The sequence below is a fragment of the Branchiostoma lanceolatum genome, chromosome 6 (assembly GCF_035083965.1).
Source record: "Branchiostoma lanceolatum isolate klBraLanc5 chromosome 6, klBraLanc5.hap2, whole genome shotgun sequence".
Taxonomy (NCBI): Eukaryota; Metazoa; Chordata; class Leptocardii; order Amphioxiformes; family Branchiostomatidae; genus Branchiostoma; species Branchiostoma lanceolatum.
This window is the reverse complement of record NC_089727.1, coordinates 10,550,697-10,566,361: the sequence shown is the minus strand read 5'-3', so window position 1 is coordinate 10,566,361 and position 15,665 is coordinate 10,550,697. Positions and strand designations below refer to the sequence as shown.

At 41.9% G+C, this 15,665-nt stretch overlaps 1 protein-coding gene across 2 annotated transcripts; it reads left to right on the top strand.

Moving 5' to 3' along the window:
• The first annotated feature begins 1,207 nt into the window (after window positions 1-1,207).
• Window positions 1,208-14,281, top strand: LOC136436525 (solute carrier organic anion transporter family member 4A1-like). 2 transcript variants are annotated; one of them, XM_066430548.1, is made up of 16 exons: window positions 1,208-1,340; window positions 2,377-2,473; window positions 4,248-4,488; window positions 5,053-5,217; window positions 5,431-5,506; window positions 5,811-5,961; window positions 6,617-6,759; window positions 7,955-8,051; window positions 8,371-8,492; window positions 9,015-9,218; window positions 9,582-9,683; window positions 10,255-10,444; window positions 11,031-11,154; window positions 12,185-12,381; window positions 12,623-12,687; window positions 13,125-14,281. In XM_066430548.1, exons 2-16 carry the CDS (start codon window positions 2,448-2,450, stop codon window positions 13,379-13,381), a joined length of 2,160 nt encoding a protein of 719 aa, XP_066286645.1. In that variant the 5' UTR covers window positions 1,208-1,340; window positions 2,377-2,447; the 3' UTR covers window positions 13,382-14,281. The 2 variants fall into 2 exon arrangements, with proteins under 2 accessions (XP_066286645.1, XP_066286646.1); XM_066430549.1 differs by lacking the exon at window positions 2,377-2,473 and having other exon boundaries at window positions 1,217-1,340.
• Window positions 14,282-15,665: the final 1,384 nt, after the last annotated feature.

Here is a 15,665-nt window from a genome sequence, read left to right as displayed (position 1 = left end):
ACATGTCGAGGTGTGATATGTAAAAGGCAGTTACCATCAGCAATAAAAACGAAACAGGTATGATCCTTATCCTCGACTCTCCTTTATACAAAGCAATGAAATGGGTTCACATCCATTAACACAACAGAATAAACTCCTGAAGTCAGAACAAGTTACCTGGAAGCACAATGCATGACGTATTCCATATGACACCGCGCATTCCATCAGTTTTTTTTCTAACTCACACGATAGCTAGTACCTTTTTAAAGTAGCTGACGCTAGACCTTTCTTTGCTGTTTAAAGTAACTATGGTTATTCGAGTTTTGAAACTCTTACTAGTTTCAGGAAGGTTTGATACAACCCAGTAACCCCCCATGGACGCCCCCCTTTTCCCCCCAAGTCCAAAACATTATTGCCATGCGTTTGTCACGTTTCACACTCCCACTCTATCCCTCTCTGTCCCTCTTAAATTAGCAACTGGAGCAGAAGCACTGATCAGCCAAATCTAATACACTAAATCATGCAAATATCGGTCAATCATCCATATAGCAGCAGAGTTCCTCGCCCTCTGACATAATTTGCATGAAGAATCGTTGACGGTTTCAGTGGTCTTCAGCGGATGTGACGACCCGTCACGACCCTTAAGTCCGAATGAGTTTCGTAGTGACATTTTTGGGGGGCTTATGTAGAGTTTGCGGGGAAATTGTTTTTGTACTTTGACCCAACCTTGTTGCAGTTTGATTATTGAACCGAAAAACACACACAACTTCTTCGGTCGCAAACTTTACCTTAGCCAAAAAATGTCAATACCGAACTCGTACGGACTTTATCATGATACGTGCTCAGACTCAGAGTGTGACAGTCCCGTTGTTACGTCACTTCCGTTTAGCCCAGGGATAACAGCCGACACTACTTGTAACACCTGAGCTTGCGTAACACCAAGGACATTATATAGGATGTCCTTGGTAACACACACTCTGACTGACTATGCTTCTATGGCTCTGTGGATTCCCTTCCCGTATGCGCAGGAGACACAAAAGCTAGAAGATCTTCAATACCCATGGTTTAAAGCGATGAACTTGTGCATACCATATATGGTCTTCAGCTGCAGAGCACTGAAAGCGTTAAGTTACAACTGATGTTTGGAAACAAAAAAAGCAAGTGACCAATAGAAGGGGCGGTAAGATTGTAGTTAGCAAAGTTGATAAACGGGTTTTTCCTCCATATGTAGGTCTTTTAAGAGTTGTCTAAAGCTTATGATATTGGTACCGACCGGTGCATACTGTGTTCGTTTGGAGGTGGCTGGAATCGTAGCAACATCACGCTCTTTGCTGGAATTGGAAGGATTTTCCCAACCAAAGGTACTTTATTACACAATTCGTCCCCATTTCACCCGTGAAAGTTATCGTAGTCATTTGTTGCTTTCTTTTGTTGTGTTGTTGTTTTCTAATGGGAGCTGGGGTGGGTGGCGACAGCATTGCTCAAGATGGTAGCAGAACACATACTAGTATATATGGGGTTTTCATTTCGACGAGGTAGAAATTACAGTCGGGTGCACGAGAGAAATACCAAAAACGTGTAGGTCTAAAGTAGTCTAGAAAATTTTGAGAAATAAACAAATAAAGATCCTGGGTGCGTATCGGTTTTTCTCGCTCTCATAGGAATGGATACATTGTTCTGCGACCTTGTGGTATGATCTGGTTGACGACGACAAGTCTTAAAATCAAAATCATGTCCCGGCCAGAAGTTGTATTGAACATTACCAATGCAGAAAATCAACGTTCGTTTTATTTTTACTGCCGTAAGAGCGCTACATGAATGACTAGTACTGACCAAAAAACACCGTACAAAACTTGTACATTGTACATCAGGCGTAGAACGTCCATTCATCAATTAAGTCACACTGCACTCCTTGGCAGACTAAGCTAGTCTCTACCAGACTAACTACGCCAGGGTTTCACTTGCAGGCTCCGTTAAACGGGTGAAATGTGATCTTCACTGTGGACTGACTCTACTGGCTAATTATTCCTTTTTCTGCCGAATTCTTAGATTCATACGCCCGTAAGAGGGCCTGGTGGAGGCTAAGACTAAGTAGACATGGATTAAAAGAAACCGGGTTCAACCAGAACTGGTTTATAACCAGAAAAAAAGAACATTACTCGTATATTCCCCCCCCCCCTCCAAGAAAAATATTTAAAACGTTTGGGTCTAAGGTACAGTGTAGTCTAAATCTATATATATAAAGTGTTGCTTGAAATCTACACACTGAATGACAACTTAGGGTAGAGAACGGGGAGGGGTGAGTAGATTGATTTTTGTTCTAAACGAGAGAACACAAAATGTCATGAATGTTTGATTGTCTGCTATCCCGCTAACGTGAAAATGTTACTTCGCAAGGAGACAACTTGGGTCGCAACACCTTTGTCCAACCCGCGCCTTGAAGGGAACATACGGGACATCCCCTGAAAATGGCGGCCGATGACGTCCCAATGGGGTTAGTAAAGTACTTTGGAAACACTTTTATACACGTTTATACATACCTGTGTACTCTGTTCAGTCACCAGGGTTAGCACTTTGTAATAGCCTCCGGCTCAGTTGGGTAGCCCTGGCTGTATGTACTGGCCGTATGTATTTAACAGCTAAACTAAACTAAATCCAATCAAATAATTCATAATAACATAAGACAAACCCCATTGTTATATTCCCCTTCCAGTGGGAAGGGAATATACTGTTTTTGCTTGCCTGTTCTTCTTCTTCTTCTTTCTTCTTCTTCTTCTTCTTCTTCTTCTTCTTCTGCCAAAAACCAAGTAGATGTGCTGTCGTAGCTCTACTAATGGTATTACAGAAAGTTATATGTACCTCATGTTACATGGTACGGATGTCATATTTGAGATGTAGGTACCGATAGGAAAGGTGAATACACCTGACAATAAATTATGCTAATGAGGACCTAATTTGCATAATCTATGCATAAAATTGTATTTCCCTTACCGTAAAAGCTGCGGATGTCATCTTTAAGATGTAGGTACCTGTAGGAAAGGTGAATGCACCTGGACATAAATTATGGTAATGAGGACCTCATTTGCATAATTTATGCAGAAACCTGTATTTTCCTTACCGTAAAAGCTACGGATGTCATATCTGAGATGTAGGTACCATTAGGAAAGGTCTGAAAACCTGGCCATAAATTATGCTAATGAGAGCCTCGTTTGCATAATTTATGCATAAACTTGAATTTTCCTAACCGTAAAAGCTACGGATGTCATATTTGAGTTGTAGATGCCTTTAGGAAAGGTGAATACAGCTGGCCATAGATTATGCTAATGTGGACCTCATTTGCATAAGTTAGGCATAACCTTGTATTTCCCTAACCGTGAAAGGTACGGATGTCTTATTTGAGAAGTAGGTACCATTAGGAAAGGTCAGAAAACCTGGCCATAAATCATGCTAATGAGGACCTCATTGGCATAATTTATGCATATCCCTTACCGTAAAGGCTGCGGATGTCATATTTCAGATGTAGGTACCTTTAGGAAAGGTGGACACACCTGTCTATGAATTATGCTAATGTAAACTTCATTTGCATAATTTATGCATAAATGTGTATTTCCCTTACCGTAGAGGCTACGGATGTCATATCTGAGATAAAGGTACCCTTAGAAAAGGTGAATACACCTGGCCATAAATAATGCTAATGAGGACCTCATTTTCATGATCTGGGCATGTTCTTGTATTTCCCTTACTGTTTAGGCTACGGATGTCATATTTCAGATGTAGGCACCTATAGGAAAGGTCAGAAAACCTAGCTATAAATTGTGCTAATGAGTGCCTTATGCATAATTTATGCATCCCTTACCATAAAAGCTATGGATGTCATATTTCAGATGTAGGTACCTTTAGGAAAGGTGAACACATCATCATCATATCGGGCAGCTTGCCCGGACTAAGGCTGCTCTCTCCCTCCAGGCGTCACGGTCCGCCATTAGTTGGTCTAGATCTTCAGACCTCACCCCTACATCCCCAGGAAGTTGGTCTATGTAGGTCCGTCGGAGTCGCCCGACACAGGAGTGCCCACGAGTTGGTGCCCAGATCAGGAGTTCGCTCTGACACACCTGACAATAAATTATGCTAATGCAGACCTCGTTTGCATAATTTATGCAGAAACTTCATAATACCCTTACAGTCAATGTCATATTTCAGGTGTAGGTAATGGGAGGGGAATATTTCTTATTGTAAACCATTGCAACCCCACGTGTTGTTTTCTTCAGTATTCTTAACTCGGATGCCGTCATGATTTCACCAACCGGTAACCATAACAACCAGCCGAACTACAACAACCTCCGCCTGTCCCTGGACGAGCCACCCTACACTCAAACGGCCAAGGTTACCCAGATGATTCCTGCACCGCGCACAAGGTTCGGCTGGGGGCGCTTCACACCGGGGTTTCTACAGGTCTTCAACTCACCGCGATGGCTTCTGGTCTACATGTGCATCGGAACTGGTCTGGCAGTAAGTGTTTTAAAAAGTTTAAAGTATAAGATGTAGGGTGTTGGCATGTGACATCACCATACAGTATACGTAGCTATGCTGGCTAAGATTGTGGAAGAATCAGATCTATGAATTTGCATGTGTGTTATGAAAGTGTTTGGCAACTTCCAGCTTTGACCATCAAGTGAGGCATGGAGTGATGTTTTTAAGTGCACATGTATTACCGGAGACAAAAATTCGATTAAAAAGTTCTGCTGCAGTACCAAGGGAAGCCGCGAGGCGTCGGACGATATCGACATATCAAATTTAATGAAAATCCATCCATAGCCGCTTGAGTTCAACCACGGTAACACCGTTACGCGTTACAAACGCTACCGGACGTTAGATAGGGTGCTTTGATTCCTGCTACGTTTGCTCATCACATTTGAACGTTATTGGAAACGGATGCATGACTTTAGAACGTAATTTAAACCAGTATGCACGTCGCACCTTAGATCAGTAGCTTTGGGGCGAGTTCAAATTGATGGAGAGATAATGTTGCTTTCCTGAGGATGACAGCTGACATGCGCATGCGCGTTTTTCCAGGGTGCCATCACATTTGGGTTCGTGCCGATCATCCTGTCGACCCTGGAGTTCCGGTTCGGCCTGTCCAGCACACAGAGCGCCCTGCTGGTCATCACGTACGACATCTTCGGCGTCATCCTCATCCCCGCTGTCACGTACTACGGAGGCATGCGCACTGCGCACAAGGTACGTTTCAATAGCCTCCAAGCAGATAAATGTTCCTGTTTTGGGCGGTTAAACTATGATTTAGTCTGGAAGCGTGATTCAGTCGGAATAATCCATGATCCAACAAAAAGCTTACCGGATGGTAGGTCAAAATTGCTTTGTGCGGAAAATCTTGACAGTATTTGTTCCACAAAGTCAACCGTGCCTAAGAGTTAAGTTTGAATCTTCCTCCAGGGCCGGTGGCTCGGCCTGGGGACACTGCTGTTCGGAGTCGGATGCATCATATTTTCTCTCCCGCACTTTACAACAGGTAACTATCACATCTCCGTTTTGTCTGGACCACTGAATATATTAGAATTTCTCTGAGATGTACGAAATAAGGGTTAAATAAGGGGCTGCTAACAAAGAAACTGACCAAAATGTAGATCTACAGTGAAGGTATTTCATTTTCCTCAGTATTAGACAGTAAACGGTAATTCACTCGAATGTCGCTGTACACGTTACAATATGACGGATAACGTTCGTTCCCATCATGCAAATTATTTTAGCAAATAAGCAATGCCTCGTTCCCAGACTGCGTCTGTCATTATAACAGCGTACAATCTCGTCCCCAGCTTACTATGACGGTGAGTTGACTGCCAGCGAAAAAAACGACTCCCTCTGTTCCGGTGATGACCCATACTACTATGATTACTACGACTATAGTTACTATGACTACTACTACGACTATGGCAACTCCACCAACACTACGCAGTGTCAGGCGAGGTAATTAATTGTAATAGCTAAATATTGCGTCATATCCGGGCTTAAAAATGCTGGTCTGGCTCCAGGCGAAAAACTAGTCTCTTCCAGACTAACCACGCCAGTTTAAGGGATGATATTTGCCAGGGGGGGGGGGGGGCACCATAGGGTAACATTTGCGGGGGAATTGTTAACCTTACCGTGGACTGACTTTACTGGCCAAATGTTTCTCTTTTTGCCGAATTCTACGATCCATTATCATGTAGGAAGGCCTGGTGGGGGCTGAAACAAAACCACCTTACTCTAGTTGATGATTTTTCTTGTTAGACAAGGCAAGTCTGGTCGAGCTATATATATTAAACAAACGTCACGTCATAGCAAATGAAATGCTGTATGTGTATATTTATATATTATATTTCAAGCCTTGAATGAAAAAAAATGCGAGCATACTTTCACGTTTCTCTTACGGTTTCTGTTAGGCTGCTGCCAAACAGGTGATCACATCATATCAACAATAGACATGTGAATAATATTTCTATTATTTGTAAATTCATGCCCGTAGGCTAATTGCAAGGGCATATAAAAGTACCTGACTCATATTAACAGCATGCTTATCTGTCAGGTCTACACAACGTACATTATTCATTCATTTATACTTTTGTTTGTTTGTTTTATTCAGCACTGACCCAAGCCTGTCCAACTACATCTACGTGTTCATCTTGGCGCAGCTGTTCCTGTGCGCGTGCGCAGGCTCCATGTACACACTGGGCGTGGCCTACCTGGACGAGAGTGTGGAGGTTCAGTACTCAGGACAGTACATCGGTGTGGAGGAGTTTGCCTCTTTATTGTAGTTTAACCGTAAAGCCCCATGTGACATGTTTCCTATGTTTTATTACACGATCTGCTACGACGTTAGAATCTAGTTGTGCAGTCATGAACAATTCAGTAGGGTACCGGTCTTGCACACTGAATTGAAAAGTAAGGAACAAAGATTTGAAACTCTTGTAAAATTCTATCCATCAATCGTACAAAACATGTCGCCTATGTTTTAGACGGTCTCCCACGACGTTAGAATCTATAAAAATTATGGCTATCTTTAATTCTACGTCAGTTGTACACTCATGAACACTTCAGACCGAATGGAAAGACGGTGCAACCGGAGACTGGCAGTATTGGAAGGTTTACTTAGCCCGGGCCCAAATTTTGCCCCGTAGGATGGCAGGAGGGGACAGTTGGCTTGGGCCGGGCCCAAAGTTACCCCCCCCCCCAGGTTGGAAGGAAAATGCATAACCAGAATTAGCGAGAAAATCACAATAAGGCCACAGCAAGTAAATTTTATGGATGACATCCTCCGCAGACTCCAAAATTAGTGAGATAGGGCGAAAAAAAAACAAGGCGGGCAAAAAAAACAAGATCCCTTTATTTTTAGATTTTGAGATCATAAGTCTTGTTAAACACCATGATATTATGACGAACAGGTCTTTTATTCCTGTATTCAACCAATGAGGTTTCATATATAAGATAAAACCTCCTTGATTTAATGTAAACATGTCCTTGTAGATGTGTATACATCTCAATAGACTAACTACAACACATGCAGCAAAGAGCTTGTTGTACCATCATCTGAAGCAACTACACTGGGAATTCATATGCGATGAAACACCTTGTGTATACAGCTCAATTAACTAGACCCCCCTCCCATTATCTGAATGTCCTTGCTAGAACAAAAGCAGAAAACAGCTTATTATTATACCATCATGGGCAGGAACTACACTGGGTATTCATATGCAATGAAACACCTTAGACTGTCAACGTTTACGTCATATTTACCAATTTTTGGCATGTTGAATTTTTGGCAATGAAATTTCTTGTGTTTTTTTTTCGAAATCAGGCGAAAATTAATGAGCGCGCTGATGTCATCCATAAAAATTACTTGCTGTGGCCTAATGAAATAAAGCACGAAGTTCACAAAACTTCACATGCTGCCCAGACTGGACATTGTTCTTCTTTGTTGCAGCTATCCTGTACGCCATGACAGCCGTGGGCCCCGGACTCGGCACTGTTGTCTGCGGGGAGATCTTTAACCTGTGGGTCGATTGGCCTGACAAGACCGGGTGAGTAGGTTTCAATATTCGAGGTTTTGAAGAAAAATAACTTTTAACATCTTTCGATATTTCTATCCAATGTCGGCGAAGATTTCCATAGCACTCACATATATGATATGTGTTTTTGAGTACCGTCAAATTGTAGGTACTATTTTGAGTGTTCTCTCAAGCAATTATTTGAGTAGTATATATAATAGCAGAGAAAATCTTAAATACGTTTGTCAAAAATGAAGGAAGCTGTAAAATACATATCTTGTCCAGTGATGGGGCGTGTTAACTGAACATTAGATAAGACCTATCCATGACAAGTTGTGTGATGTAACTCCAGAGGTACTCTCCAGCCAAACGACTCCAACTGGCTGGGGAACTGGTGGCTGGGGTTCCCTATCATCGGGTGTCTGGGGATCGTGTCAGCACTGCCGCTATTCGGGTATCCCCGCAAGTTACCAGGTTTGTTTGTTACTTCGCCCTTTCTTATTCATTGAAATGTTTAACACTTAATCCATTATATAGAAGGCATTTCATGAAATTGTCGGCCGTCCCTATTGGCCTTTCGGAGTTTTACTAAATTTACTTATAAACTTGAACATAACATAAAGGCGCTCTCTGTCATATAAATGAAGCTTGTATGTTGTTTCATTTATCTATTTTATTTATTGAAGTTCTCCATGAAAATGGATAGCATGACGAAACAGGTATATCCCCGCAAGGGTCACCTTTTCAAGGCCGCCATGCCGTTCATTGTTCAGTTTACTGATTCTTAGGGCATAGTAGGTCGCATCCTCTCAATGTGCAGATGTGTAAAAACGGTTTGTTTGATAACCGATGGAGAGAATAACTTACAACTTTGGGTTTTTGTTTGGAAAGTGAAATGGTGTCGATATCTGTGGGCGAAACTTTTAATGTTAATCCTTTGGGTGAAATCGTACTGTCTGAACAAAACGTTCATTTCCGTTGCTTACATTTTCACAGCACGGGACTTTGAGCTCAGTGTCACGGAAACTGTCACTGTCGCCGAAGATGACGTCATTGGAATACATGAGTATAACGGAGATTTGCAGACCGAAAGCGAGTCGAAGGATGTCGCCACACGTCTGAAGATCGGTCTGAGGGAGTTACAGACGACATTAGGAGTGCTCTTCAAGAATCCAACTTACATGTTCCTCAGCTTTGCTGGTAAAACGTCTTATCCATTTATCATCAGATTTGAAAGGTTAATAACATGGTTGGTTTGAAATTACTATCGTAGTGGACTAGTGGTGTTGCGCCCCGTTCACACTAGGCTTCGCGTATCTGGATACATCCGGATTCGGGGTAGATCCGGATATATCCAGTTGCGTTCATACCAGGGCTAGTCGAATCCGGATCTGCCTAATCCTGTTCAAAATCAGATCCGGATCTAAAGTCAGACAGGTCACAAGGTAGAACTGATTAGAGTAGAGAAGAGTAGAGTAGAGTAAACGAGTAGAGTAAATTGAAAGGGTTTTAATGATTTTTTTTTTAAATATTGCGCACAAACGACGTCCCCTTCCACCACAGGAGCCATAGATGCCTTAGGGTACAGCGGCATTTTCACCTTCTCCCCCAAACTGTCCGAGTTGATGCTGGATGCGAACACGGTGAACACGTCATGGTACTTTGGTAAGCCATTTCCTATTCCTTTTCTCCAAAAGAATTTGTGAGAAAAGTTAAGATATTTGGGCTAACTTTACCTTGCATCGCCATCAATAATATAAAGTCACTCTGACACAGCTGGCTTGTTAACAGAAATGTACTCGGGATTTTCCTAGTATTCCAGAATAAGTATAAGTACGCATTCTCCTACGAGAACCTCGCCCACACAGTCGTATACAATATACCTTGTGGAGGCTCTGCTAGACTGGGCTGAGGTTTCCACTATCATGTGCGCTGAAGTTTCCACTATTCCACTATAAACCAGCTGTCAGCCAATGAGAGAATCGGATTTACTAAAGAAAACATTTAGGCGATTCTCTGATTGACTGACAGCTGGCTAGGGGCCACGCCCACAAAAGTGGAAACCTCAGCCTGGTTTAGCTGAGCCTCCCTATGGTATATTTCTTCATCTTACGCTCAAGAGATAAGGCGCCACAACTGCTTTGATGTCCTTATCAAGTAAAGATAGTAAAGATTGCAACACTTCGGTATTTGCCTGGGTACTTCGAATGATAGCCGTTATGTCTTCCCAATGCAGGTCTCGCCATTGTTGTTGGAGACGCCAGCGGAGCCCTGTTTGGTGGCTGGATAACGAAGTTTTTCGGAGTGAACTGTAAGAAGATGTTGGCTGTGGTGGTGGCCCTGTCTCTCCTCTCGCAGCTAGGCAACCTGATTTTCCTCATGTACTGTGAGGACGCACCGAGAGTGATGCTCGCACAGGCCGATAGGTACGGATGTATTCTTACCATAGCTCCGTATATTGTAGCATAGATCATCAATGGATAGATTTAAAGAATATCTCTCTTGAGTGGTCTATATATAAAATCTGATTGATTAAATATTCTGGTGATACTATCACATACTATAGTAGTAAATTTGTTTGGAGGACAAATGATGTAACTGATATGACATATTCATTATTTGTAGGAAATGCATCTCCAAATGCATGATTTGTTGGAAATGCGGTCGTCGTATAGAAAACCTGAAACAGATTTATCATACTTTTATCAACTAATCTTCGTTGACCTACCCCCTTGCTGAAGTTATTCATGGAAAATGAAATTTTGTTACACGAACCGTCGATAAGGCCAAACATCCATAACCATCTTTACACACATGTTATCATCTTGCCTAAGGCTGTTGACAGGATGATCCTGTCAGCAGTTAAAAATACACTGCTGTCAGGATAGCAATAGAAAAAAATGGCACTGCTGACAGGATGCAGATTTTTCCACTGCTGACAGGATCACCCTGTCAGTAGCCACCTGTTGCGATGATGTCATAAACGTCTGTTCACTCTGTTGTGATCCTCAGCATGAACTGCACGTTTGGCTGCCTGTGTGACGCCACCCTGTACGACCCGGTTTGTGGCAGCAATGGTGTGGAGTATTTCTCCGCATGTCACGCTGGATGTACCCAGTACAGCGCCTCAAATCTGGTAGGTACAGGATAAAACATGGGTTCGGAGGTTTCATACCTTTGTGAATTATTTACAGTTTTTCGTATGTCTTGTTTGATTATAGTTCATCGATTATGCAAGTAACATTGCATGCGTCCATTTGTCACTTGAGGGAAATACCCTTTGACCTCCAAGTCGACCTTTACATCCTGCCAGTCTCTGGTGACACGATCTCCCCCTTCACATCCTGTCACTCTGTTGTATCACATTTGCATAATCTATACATGGTGGTGTTTGCAGTTGATTAACATGTCATAAGTATGAATCTCCTTTCATTTGCCACTAAGCAATAATACTGCATTTCCACATCAATTATGTAACTAGTGAGGTCCTTGTTTCCTTGATTACTATCTATCAATGCTCAGCTCATCCTGAATTCCATATGTCACATGTATTAACTTCCTATCATTGAAAGCACTGGAATCAGAAAACTTGCACACTGATTATGGAAATAACGTTCAGATTTGCACAATTTCCATGTAATCTTATCTACAGCTCTGTCTAAACTAAGTAATACCCAATATGACAAACATCTCGAGTTATCATCCTCAAAAGTTGTCAACAAGACGTCCATGCAGTCCCAAACAAGTTGCTAAGGCCCCAAGACCTGCACCACTTCTTTCCGGCTTCAAACGCTATCTGCCATCCAAACATCAAGACCACAGCATCATGTACAGAACAGAACATCTTAAAAAAGGGAAATCTGCTGCAGTACCAAGGAAAATCACTAAAAACCTGTTGCAGTACCAAGGAAAATCACTGAATATCTGTTGCAGTACCAAGGAAAACCGCTACAATGACCTTTATCCTTTTCAAGACCATATACCAAATATCACAATCCAGCCATAGGTTTAAAACGGGCGATGTCGTGTCTCTATCCTTAGACTTGCAGGATAGGTCGAGTCAAAAGCATGAATCAAGTCAACACGTCGCGTACATTGTCAATTTTATAAGCGTCAACTTTCCACATACCCCGTCATCAAACCTGACATTACAATTCCTTCCTCAGACCTACTCCAGCTGTGGCTGTATCACTGAGTATTGGCTGAGCAAAAACGTCACTTCCGGTTTCACGTCATCTGCCCGGACGGGCACTTGTTCACGCAACTGCTTCCCCTGGGTCATGCCCCTGTACTTCACCATCGTCACCTTTCTGGGCTTCGTCGCCTTGGCAACCATCCCTATGTACACCGAAGTGACCTTGAGGTACGGAATTACTTTCATTCAAGGGTCTGACGAATGTGAAGCCCTCCTCGTCTTTTCTACTTTCAGTGTACAAAAATGCAGCACTTCAAATTGTAACGTTGGCTCAATATCTGAGAAGACCCATACGTGAAATAACTCATCAAACTGTTTGTAATTGCAAGAAAAGAAAGTTGGACTTTATTTCTGTCTTTTGGTGTTTGTAATCATGAAAAAAATATTTCCATCCTTGTCATATCTGTAGAATTGTTCCTGGTCAATTAAGATCCTTCGCACTTGGAATTCAATGGACAATCACTAAACTACTCGGTAAGTAAATTCTCAGTATTTAGAAAGTCTATTTATTTGATATAGACCTAATCTATACAGTGTCTATCAATCATTTCAAGCATGCGAGAGATGACACCCTTGGAATGTTTAAAACTTCACAACATGGCATTGGAACTTTGCTATCTGTTGCAGACATATGTTTTAATGCAGAATCTAATGATATGAAGTAATTTAAAACCATGTAACTCTTATGATATAACCACCAAGAGCTGTCTTCCTGTACACTAGGTGACAACTCTGAAGAACAAACATGAGAGACAATTATCATGCTGTTATACTGAATATCTCAATGAAGAAATCCAAAAGTCCCTGAATTTACGACTATTCTTTTACACCCTTGTATTTCTTAATCTGTATTTTCAAGATTTTTATTCAAATGACCCATTACTTAGTCCAATCCTTATACACAATCCCAGGTCTAATCCCGGGGTCTCTCATCTTCGGTTACGTCATTGACCTGTCCTGCATTCAATGGGAGGACACGTGTGGAACTAGGGGGTCTTGCCTGACGTACGACAACCGTAAGGTTGGTCTGAACGTGTTCGCCGTAGCTGCAGTAGTCGGGGCGGTCGCCATGTTTCTCTACTTCATGGCGTATTGGACCTACAAGAACCCCAAGGACGTAAGAGATCGAGATGAAGAGGATGCTGGGAACGGAAACTCCACGAAATGAAGCTGGTACATTCGAAAAACTTTAGCAGCCCTGTCAACTAGATGCTGCGACCACGCGGCGGGCAAAGATCTAACCGATCGCTCAACGAATTACATACATAAAGAACGATATTTCCACGTTTTGCATATTTTCTTGTCCTTTGAAACATACATTTACATCGTTCATCGTATTCCAATCATGAAATCAAGGGTCAAATGAATGCAATTTTGGCATACTTTCCCCAGTTAATGAGACGATGATTGAGGTCGTGGAACTCTAGTTGTAAATATTTTTCCGTGTCATCTAATCTCTCTCATTTATTATGTCAGGGGTGGGGGTGCATACTGCGATAAGCGTACTTCTACACATGGCCTGCAGATATGATGCCGCTGATATTTTCCTAACGGATATGTGATGTTCCTTACATAGTCTTCAAAGAGTCTATGACGACAGTTAAATTGTCATTTCCATAGTAAGTACAGACACGACAACAGTTTTTTCACCAATTCTATTTCCTAGATATAATATAGATTCAATAAAGGTTTATCGATGCAATTTGGAAAGACGATGGCTTAATGTAAAAAAAAATTAGCTTTGATGAGTGTTTAGTGGTAAATATGATAATAATCAAGTCTTTCATGCTATGTATCCATCAAGTCGCTGTACGTCATATTTTCATAGTTTCCCCTATAAAATGATAAGCATAATAAGAATATTGACGATGGTTTTAATCTTAACATGTGGGTGTTATGTATTTGATGACGAATGCTGCTGTGTGAGCGAGGATCATGTACTTGTTAAAGTTATTGTAGAAAAGTCGGCAATGGTGCTTTCACGTGTATTTTCATGTTATGTAATGCTGGGTGCTTTGACCTATTCCGCTTTGATCGCTGTAATAATACATTGCCTTTGAAAAGGGAATTCTGTGTGACTCTTTTATCTTGTCGTGTGTGTACGTAATTAAATAGATATATCTGTATGGAAACTGTAATCTGAATTCTACTGATGGTACCAATTGTAGGATCGTTTCCATGGTTTGACAGCTAGCTTTTACCGAACGTAAAGCAACCCACATGAGTATGCGTATACATTACTAGTATATATTGGATTTCTGAATCGTATACTCTCCAAGCAGAGGTTCGGCTCCGGCCGGTCCGGACATAAAACGGACAGAACAAGAAACGTCTATAAACACGTCAAAATCCATCCGGAGTCGAACCTCGGCTTGGAGAGAAGAACTTTGGTGCACGACAATTGTACACGGTACACGATACAATGTATGGCAACAACATAATACAAAAGAGAGGTATAGAATAAAACTTGACATCCTAATTACTGATACAATAAGGGCTAGCATAAGTCTTTGAAATACTGTTACAATCGCGTGGGGCTAACCATTACTTTCGGAATTTTTCTAATGACAAAGCAGTCTTTTATATATATTTACCTTTTTATGCATTGTTCGGTTTGTTGCATCTAAAGATATATTCATATCTGTCTGCAGCGTCGAGACTGTTAAAATCAGCTGTACTTAATTGATTTGAGAAAAGTTATTGCGTAAAACATCATATCTAGAGCATTCCATGACAAGAGAGAGTATCGGACACGTGTCGCAAGAATGGGAATCTTGCATGGTACCACTACACCAGCAGCACTTGCCGGGTATTTGTTTATTTGTTTATTTGTTTATTTTGATTCATCACAAAGTGAAAGGGAGGGCAAAACAGGTGCTTGCGCACCTTTACAAGTTGCCCTCCCAAACGTATGCGAATCGCGGACCAGCGGCTGTGATTGTAAGGAACTGTGGACGGGGCAGTGACCGTTGAACATACACCCACTGCCAGACCACGTGTGACCTACAGTGACAGAATGCGCTACCAATTAAAGATATTGATTGCTCTAAATTGAGGAGAAGGGTAGAAAAACGACAAATGAATATGATTAATGGAGTGGGTTCAGAAGGCGCACGTTTGCACCAACTGGTCCTGTGTGCGTCACCCAGCACATGTGAACTTGTGACCTGCCACGGGCTTCTCTTCACTTCTAAACATATCTGACTTTACACATAGAGTCTGTTTGATGAATTGTGAACCCATTGTAAAGTCAGGCTAAAGACCAGTAAATGAAGCTAATGATGACAACATTGTGATTTATTGTTTGTTTACACCGATGATAGATAACCAATCAAGCTTTGATACCGCTTTGTCCCCCAGGGGCACACTGGCGCCGCCCTCAGCCGGATCAGACCGGTTTGCGACACTTGGTAAGATGAAGGTCGTACGGCTCTCTACATGTGTTTTTCTGG

Bases quoted from the DNA above. Each gene is read 5' to 3' on its own strand.
- LOC136436525 (XM_066430548.1), top strand. From the start codon at position 2,448: ATGGCGGCCGATGACGTCCCAATGGG. The intron at 5,218-5,430 runs GTACGTTTCAAT...ATCTTCCTCCAG, and splicing joins GCATGCGCACTGCGCACAAG to GGCCGGTGGCTCGGCCTGGG. The intron at 5,507-5,810 runs GTAACTATCACA...TCTCGTCCCCAG, and splicing joins TCTCCCGCACTTTACAACAG to CTTACTATGACGGTGAGTTG.